The following is an 8719-nucleotide window of genomic DNA, read 5'->3' on the forward strand; positions in this document are numbered from 1 at the left end:
GCCCCCCCGCCCCGCGCCCTCCTTTGTTTACATGGGCCGGTGGCTGGCGGAGGCGGCGCCGCCGGGGGCGGGCGGGCGGGCGGGGGGAGGCGGCGGCGGGCGGGCGGGAGCCGCCGCGCTCGCACCAGCTGTTTCCCGCCTTGAGCCGCAGGCAGAGGCCGCCGGAGCCGGAGCCGGAGCCGGAGCCGGGCCCCGGCCGCCCCCCCCGCCGCCCCCCCGGCATGGAGTACTTCATGGTGCCGGCCCAGAAGGTGCCGTCGCTGCAGCACTTCAGGAAATCCGAGAAGGAGGTCATCGGCGGGCTCTGCAGGTGGGGGCGCGGGGGGCGCGGGGGGCCCCCGCCGTGGGGGAGAAAGCCAGAAAAATTGCGTTATTAAGGGTTATTGTCGGGGGGGGTGTGTACCGATGGCGGGGGGGCGCGCAGCGCGGCCGCCGCAGCCCCACCGCCCGCACGTGGTCCCGGCCGCGCACATGGGGCCGGGGCGGCCACGCGTGGCCGGGAGCGGGGAGGCGCCGCCCGCCCGCTCGGCCCCCCCCCCCCCGCCTCCCTCCGCCCTGGGGGGCGTGGGTGGGTTTTGGGAGGCGGGGGGGGGTGTTTCGAGGAGTGATGGGGGGGTCCGGCGGGGTGTGCGTGGGGGGGGGGTGTGTTTACTGCCGGGCCTGGCCGTGACTCTGCAGCCCTCCCGGAGGAGGCGGGTCGTGGCCGGGGCTGCCGGGACATGTAGTGCGGGGAGGCGGCGGCACAAAGCCCGGGGACACGGCGGGGGAAGCCCCGGCGGATCGGAGACCCCACACCCCCCCCCCCCTCCCCGCCCGCCCCGGGCCGGGGATGGGGCTGGAGCCGCGGGGCCGCTCCGAGCCGGCGGGGCCTGGCGGGGAGGCGGCGGGCGGGCGGGCCCCCGCCACGCGTGGGGGGCGGCACAGGCCACGCGGGGCGGCCGTCGGTGCTCCGGGACCCGTGGGGCAGCACAGGCTTCCCCCAAACACCTCCGGGCTCTGCCGTGCGTGGGGGGCGGCCCGGGCCCCACGGGGACCCCCACGGCTCTGCCCCACCTCCCCGCTGGCGCGCCTTGGGGCGGGGGGGCTGCACCCCGGTGGTGGTCGGGGGGTGCCCACACCTGAGCCCCCCGGGGGGTTGCGGCTGTGGGGGCAGGGAGCCAGGGTGGAGAGGGGGCTTCCCCGCGGGTGTGGGGGTGACCGCCCGGGCTGGGAAAACGCCGGGGGCTGGGGGGTTGCGCGGCCCCACGCTCGCCCCCGGTGTGGGGCAGAGCTCGGGGGGAGCCCCGCTGCCTTGCCACCCCCTGGGCTCGGGGATGCGCTGCCTGGAGCTCGGGGTGTGTGGGGACACCCTGCTGCTGGGGTTGGGGCGCCCCTGCCCGCACAGCCATGCCCCCCCTGCCCCCCAGCGCGACCAGGGTGCTGGGTGTGGGCGGCAGCGGACACAGGTGGGCAAAGCGGGTGTTCGCCGAGCCCCTGGCCTCCTCGCCGGGCAGCAGCCGCAGCTCTGACATCCCCGTGGGTTTGTTTCCCTCGAGGTCCAGGCGAGTGTGACATCCCCACCGGGATGGGATGGACCAAATTCTGCTCACCTGACCCGAAACCCACGGCACCAGCATTGGTGGGGGGCCAGGGACACCCCAGGGGCTTCTCTCTTATACCAGGGCTCCGGTGGGTGCCATGTGCTCCCCCGGCTTCTGTCCTGCCCCATACCTGGCAGTGCTGGGTGCCAGGCTGACTTCTGAATCCATGGGTTTTCCCCCCCTTTCCGTACGTAGCTGTCACTTCTCGGGTCTCTTCCCAGGAAGAGCAGCTGGGGCAGGTTGCGGGAGGTCTGCCGGTGAGGAAGCAGGCTCTTCCTCCTTCCCTGGTATTTAAGTAACCGCATCCGTGCTGCCCGGTCCTGGGCCTCTCCATCCCGCTCCCTTTGCGCAGCCACAGCTGGCAGTTGGACAACCCGGAGCGGCACTCCAGCCACCTCCCCAGCCCCACCAGCCATCGCTGTGCTGGGGCAGAGACCGTGCCCGTACGAAGGGACGGTGTCCCGGAGACCTGACGTGTTCTGGGGATGAGTTTGGGGCTGGTTTTCAGCAGGAGCAGGGAGGCAGGTGACGGCCACCTGTGGACGCGAGCCCTGTGCCACCGTCCCACCGCAGGCAGCTCTCAGTCCTCGCGGCAGACGGCTGCTCCCCGTGAGTGGGGCAGACCCTCAGGCACCCACCCCAGCTCCGCACTCCCTGGGACACCCGTTGGGAGCTGCACGGGATGGACTCAGCACAGCAAATGCTTGGGGCCTGGCACCAGCCTGCACTGGGACACTGCCTCAGCAGCTGGGGACAAAGGTCTTCCTGGCCCCCTGGGGTGAGCTGGGATCCTTCCCCGTCCCTCTGGGGTGAGCTGGGATCTTTCCCCATACCCACGTATCTTGGAGGAGTCGCGGTGTGCTCCCTGGTCACAATGGGTGATGGGTGGCTTGGGTGCCTCGGGGTGCTGCCTGGGCACGTGGCAGTGCCAGACCCCCGCACTCCCAAACCTCCATGGTTCCTCCATGGTTCCTCCATGGCCTCGCCAGGAGTGCAGGACACCGGGCTTCGCATTCCAGCCCAGTGTTGGCAAAGGCGCTGGGCAGGACAGTCGTGTCTCTCCATCCTGGAGCCGCTGGGCACCTAGGCAGGAGGCCGAAGCCCGTCTTATCTCGCCCGGCACTGGCAGCCCAGCCCTTGTGTTTAGTCTTCAGTGCCCAGCAGCATCCCCCGCGCCAGCGGCCTGACATGCAGCTGGTGGGTTGTGTGCACCCCGGAAAGAGCCGCTGCTGGCAGCAGCGGGCAGGTGGCGTGGCAAGGGGTTGCCGGTCACGTTGGTTTGCCATAATGGCCAGCTGTTGCCCCAGCACTTGGCTTATTAATTGCCGGTGCTGGCCGCTGCCTCGCGGGCTCACCATCGCCATCCCAAACCCTTGCCAGGATTCGGTCACCCTGGGCTGTCTCGGGGAAGAAGCGGGGTGCCAGTGAAGAAGCCAGAGTCCTGCAGCTGTGGGCTCCGCACGGGGGGCCACTGCCCTGGACCCGCAGGTGTCAGCCTTGGCTGGCCAGACCCATCCTCACCTCCGTCCCCACTTGCTGCTGGCAGCGTCACCGGCTCCGCGAGGCATTTCCCGGCCCATCTGCAGGGCAAGGGCGCGGGGGGCGAGGAGGCGGCGGCAGGAAGCAGGAGCTGTGGCTTGGGGTGGGACGGGGGCTTCTCTGCTGGGAGCTGTCATCTGGAAGCCATCAGCGGGGCGGGAGGGAGGGAGCCGCCTTCCCGGGGCCACACACGCTGGCTGGCCCCGCAGAGACGCAGCCGCCCGGCCCGCAGCCTCCCTCGCCCGCCCCAGGGTCCCCGCCATGCCCTGCCTTCCCCTCGCTCCCCTCGCCCAGGCATGCCACTGGTGCTGCCGTTGACCAGCCCGTGTCCAAGCCCAGGGCCGCTGTTCGGTTGCTGCATCCACCAGAGCTTTGGATACGGGGCTGGAGCAACCCACCCACCTGCTTTGTGCCCGCCAGCGCCGTGGCCATCATCCCCTCCGTGTTTTCCATCCCTTTGGTGGCTTGGCATCGTCATTGTGAAGCGAGGGGGTACACGGCAGGGGCGAGCTGGTGGCAGGGGTGCAGCCCTCCTCTCCCTAACCCTGTGCCTCTCTCACAGCTTGGCCAACATCCCGTTGACTCCGGAGACCCAGCGGGACCAGGAGCGGCGGATACGCAGGGAAATTGCCAACAGCAACGAGAGGCGGCGGATGCAGAGCATCAATGCTGGCTTCCAGTCTCTGAAGACCCTCATCCCACACACGGACGGGGAGAAGCTCAGCAAGGTGAGCAGGATGGCACCGGGGCCACGGCAATGCGGGATGCGGGTGCCAGTCCTACACGTGGAGGTTTTTGGCATTCCTCGTTGGGCAGGACGGGGCTGTAAGAGTAATTGGGGGTATTTTCGTATGGTAATTCAGCGATGGAGGTCTCTCCTGACGAGGTTTCCTCCGTGGGAGCGGGTGCGCATCGCAAACCTGGTGTCCCCGAGCAAGCTGTGTGCCAGCACCCTGGGAGCAGGGTGGCCTGTGCCCGGGTGATGCAGTGGCCCTGCTGTGGAGGCGAGCAGGGCGAGGAGGTGGCACTTGGCACCCAGTGCTTGGGTGAACTGTAGGTTCACCGTGGCGGAAATCCCAAGGGAGACCCAAGGGTGAAGCAGACCCTGGATGGAGATGCTGGAGCTGGTCAATGAGCGGTGCTGCTACCTCTTGGGCAGGGAGGGATCCCGGCAGGAGGGGGGTTGGGGGGGCCGCCGGTGTCTGTTGTGCCTCAGCGTGCCCCTCCCGGCTCTCCCACAGGCAGCCATCCTCCAGCAGACGGCTGAGTACATCTTCTCCCTGGAGCAGGAGAAGACTCGGCTACTGCAGCAGAACACGCAGCTCAAGCGGTTCATCCAGGTAGTGCCTGCCTGCGTGCCCCGGGAATGGGATGAGACAGGAGGGGATGGGACAGTCCCGGCTGGCCGGGGAGGGGACGTCATCACTGTTCCTTGGGGTCAGGACGAGACCCCCTGCCCTAATAAGCCGGGGAATGGAGATGTTTTCCACCCTCCGGGCAGGGCAGGGGAGCGCCCTGTTCATCCTGGCATCCCTCACCTGGCAGGGGGAGAAGGACTGGGGTCTCATTTTCCGTTTGGGCTATCAAGGTATAGCCCGGTGGCAGCCATCCACCCTGTGTGTTGCCCGTGTCCCCAGGGAGCGAGTTCCCAGCAGGGAGCTGTGTTGGGGGGGTGACCAAGGGGGTGGCATCACCCAGACTTGGTCTGGATGGTGGGGAGAGCATCAGGGCTGGTCCCTGTCCCCTGACACCCCATCCCTGCGGCAGGAGTTCAGCGGCTCCTCTCCGAAACGGCGACGGGCGGAGGACAAAGACGAGGGCATTGGCTCACCAGACATCTGGGAGGACGAGAAAGCTGAAGATCTGCGGCGGGAGATGATCGAGCTCCGGCAGCAGCTGGACAAGGAGCGCTCGGTCCGCATGATGCTGGAGGAGCAGGTAAGGCCACGTGGGGCCGGATCCAACTGTGGTGCTGCACCATGCCAGCCGTGCGCGGGGTGGGCTCGCCCTCTTAACAGGCCGTACTGGACCCCCAGTCCTGGTGACACTGGCGCTGCCGCGGTGTAACGGGTCACCTGCTCTGACCACCTCTGCCCCAACGCTTGGCCATGGGCTCCCTGGCTGTGCTCTGCGACCACCACGGTGGGGTGGGGATGGGGAGGGTGCCGTGCCGGGAGCAAGCTGGGCTCCCCACCGACATGTCGGGGCTCTCTTGGCTGGCAGGTTCGCTCCTTGGAGGCCCACATGTACCCCGAGAAGCTGAAGGTGATCGCTCAGCAAGTGCAGCTCCAGCAGCAGCAGGAGCAGGTGAGGTTGCTGCACCAGGAGAAGCTAGAGCGCGAGCAGCAGATCCGAACCCAGGTGAGTGGCGCGGACGCCGCCCCGGCTGTAGCCCACCCGTGGGGACACCCCGGCAGCCTCCCGCTCCCCGAGCTGGGGGGGTGGGCAGTGAGATTCAGGGGGTCAGGGCGGTTCAGCAGTGCTCTTGGCAGCTCCCGTGGGTTAGCCGGGTCAGATGGTGGCATCCCAGCACAGCTCTCGCTCATGGGGGATTGGGAAAGGGTCAGGACATGGCCCTCCCCAGCGCTTAGGGGGGCTGCGCTTGCAGGCACCCCATCTTTTGCGGGGGGATTGTGGCTTGGACCGTGCCGCGGCGACTTCCAAGTGGCTCTGTTCCCTGGCACAAAGGGTTTTGTACAGGGAAGGTCGCTTCCGGGCAGGCAGGGATTCGGCTTGGTGCGAGCAAGTCCGCGGCTTCCCAAGGCCCTGCCTGCCGGGAGGTGCCAGGGGCGGCCACCCCCCAGTCACCCCCCACGGCGCCACGTCCCTCCCCGCTGGGCTTTCCCCACCGGGTACGGGTTAAGAGCAGCTTCTGCTGTGCTGAGCTGTGGTCCCACTCTGGCTCCCACGGGCACGGAGCAATGAACGGGCATCTGTCCCCGTCTGCTGGTGATGCCGGCAGCCACCACGGCACCGCCGCCAGCCACTACGCCGGTGGTACTCCCCGTGCCGGAGCGGGCAGTTTGCAGTGGCGTGGAGGCCAACCCCATCTCTGAGGGTTCACCTCTCACGGGGTGACTCCCACTGAGTTTTGGGGACCCCCAAAGCACTCCCTGACCCTGCCAGGCTGGGAGGGGGCAGCGGGTGAGCCAGCAGTGCCAGGCAGATGTGGCAGGACTGCGGGGATGGGAGCCTTCAGTCTTTTTCCCTGGCACAGTTGGGATTTGCTGACAGTGGGGGGAGCCTTCCACCAGCCTGGCACGGTGGAAAGATGAGCACAGTGCCGGCACTGGCTCCTTGGCACCGAGTTCTTGCTCATGCCACCCTCTAGCTCAGTGCGGGGGACACTGGCCTGGGAAGCTTCGGAGAAAAAACAGCTTCCTCCCTCCTTTGGTTTGTGCGGAGCCATGTCCCCACGGGATCCCTGCCGGCCACCTCCCGGGGAAGTTCAGCCTATTTTTAGGTGAACTGTCCTCAGCCTCCTGCTCGGGCGGATCTCCCCATCCGCTGTTTCACCGAGGATCTCCGCGGGGCACGGCGGGTTCCCAGCTCCGCGGGTCGGGGCAGTGGAGGGCTGGCACTTCCCTCTGCCGCCTTAAAAGCCCCAAACGTTTCCCTCTTCAGGATACGGGGGATCCCTCGTGTCGTGCTCTGCCAAAGCCGGGGTGACAGCAGCTTCCGCCGGTGTCCTCCCGCGTCCGGCCGGGATGGGTGAACCAGCCGAGCGGCTGCTTCGGCTTTTCCGGGCTCTGTTGCCGCCGTGCCCAGGTCCATGCTCACCGGGGCAGGGGGGTTGTTTTTTTGGCTTCTTTCCCCAGCTCCTGCCATCACACGCTCCCCCAGCGCCCACCCACCACCCCACCGTGATCGTTCCAGCGCCGCCTCCCTCCCATCACGTCACCGTGGTCACCATGGGCCCGTCCTCCGTCATCAACACGGTCTCCACGTCCCGGCAGAACCTGGACACCATCGTTCAGGTAAGGAGGGGGACAGGGGACGGGGGGTGGTCCCTGACCCCTGCGGGTGCATCGGAAAGGGAGGGGCACGATGTCCTGATGGCCGGCGGTTGCCTTGGGCAGGCGATCCAGCACATCGAGGGGACGCAGGAGAAGCAGCTGCAGGAAGAGGAGCAGAGACGCGCCGTCATCGTGACGCCGGCGCGTGCCTGCCCCGAGCCCTCCGCCTCCGACACCGCCTCCGACACCGAGGGCAACGACAGTGACTCCATGGACCAGAGCAAAGAAGAGCCCTCGGGGGACGGGGAGCTGCCCTGACACCCCCCGGCTGGCAGCTGGAGAGGGGAGCCAGGGAGGTGGGGCCGGGGGGGGGAAAAACGTCAGAGAATATGCTGAAATTTTTAAAAAATACAACGCGATTTGGGTCTCTTTTATGACCTTTTTCCAATACTGTAAAGCAGAGCGCTAGAAGCAGCAAAGGTCACCCTTCAGCTCTCGGGGGGGGGGGCAGGTGCTCGAGGGGGGCCGCCGCAGGGGGCTCGGGGCGTGGTGGGGTAGTGGTGGGGGGGTGTTGGGGATGGGGAGGTCGCAGCCCCCCCCCTGTTTTATCACCCCCCCCGCACCAACCCATGGGGTGTCCCGCCAAGCTGGTGGCAGCCCCGGTGTTCCCGACGGCGTTCCCTTGGGACGGGGCCTTTGGTTGGGATCTTAATTTGGTTTTTTCTTCCTCTTTTGTGTTTTTTTTTTGTTTGTTTTTTAATTAACTGTTCGTTTTTAAGCAGGGGGGGAGATGCCAGGTGATGCGGCAGCAAAGGTGGGACGGGGACCCCCCGGCTTCGGGGGACAACCAGTCCCACCGCGGCTCCCGCACCCTGTGCGGGGTGGGGAAAACCGCTTTGGAGAGTAAAAAAAATCCCGGGATTATGCCCATGGGAGGGCCGGCACGTGCCATCCCACTGGCATTTCCAACACCTGCCACCCCAGCGCAGGGATGGCGCTTTGGGGGGCTGATTCCCCCCCCATCCCAGTCCCAGTCCCCATCGCTGTCCCCCCCATCCCGCTCCCATCCCTCCTTTAAGCACTTAATCCGGTTTGTGGGGTCTGTCAGCTCTGAAGAGCTTTTCTATTTCGTCATTGTGTCGCTTGGGTCTGTCGTGGCGGGCGGGGGGGTCCCCGTTTTGTGCGTGTGTCTGTCCCCCCCCCTCGCCCCTGCTGCCCCCCACCCGGCTGTAGGGTTTTAGGCCAGTCGTGTGTAGAGCCTCGGTGGTATTTGGTAGGTTCCTCCCCCCCCGCCCCCCTCCAAGCTGCAGCTGTTTCTCGGTTCCTTTCCCTATTTTTTTTTTTAATTTTTTTTTTTTTTGTATTTTTTTTACGATTTTCAGGTCTTTGTGTTGATTGAGAAGCTATTCTATTTTGTTAAGAAAGTGGAAAAAAAAAAAAGAGGCTCGTGCCTTTGTAAAGAAACAAAATAAAGTTTGTACTTGGTTTTTTAGAAGCTCCGTCCCGGCGTTAACGTCTGTGGGGGGGGGACGGGGATGGGGACGGGGCCACTGGTGCCTTTCAGGGGGCCTGGGGAGTCGCGGGCAGGAGGTGCAGGCAGAGGATGCCCGCCCTGGCGAGGTTTCCCGCTGAGCGGCTGGGCTA

At 66.7% G+C, this 8719-nt stretch overlaps 1 protein-coding gene across 1 annotated transcript; it reads left to right on the plus strand.

The window, feature by feature from the left end:
* The first annotated feature begins 221 nt into the window (after nt 1–221).
* TFAP4 (transcription factor AP-4) lies at nt 222–7393 on the plus strand. Its single transcript, XM_086622383.1, has 7 exons — nt 222–310; nt 3682–3847; nt 4361–4459; nt 4887–5057; nt 5343–5480; nt 6938–7096; nt 7199–7393. Exons 1-7 carry the CDS (start codon nt 222–224, stop codon nt 7391–7393), a joined length of 1017 nt encoding a protein of 338 aa, XP_086478509.1.
* Nucleotides 7394–8719: the final 1326 nt, after the last annotated feature.

Source organism: Tauraco erythrolophus, chromosome 17, assembly GCF_009769465.1.
Source record: "Tauraco erythrolophus isolate bTauEry1 chromosome 17, bTauEry1.pri, whole genome shotgun sequence".
NCBI lineage: Eukaryota > Metazoa > Chordata > Aves > Musophagiformes > Musophagidae > Tauraco > Tauraco erythrolophus.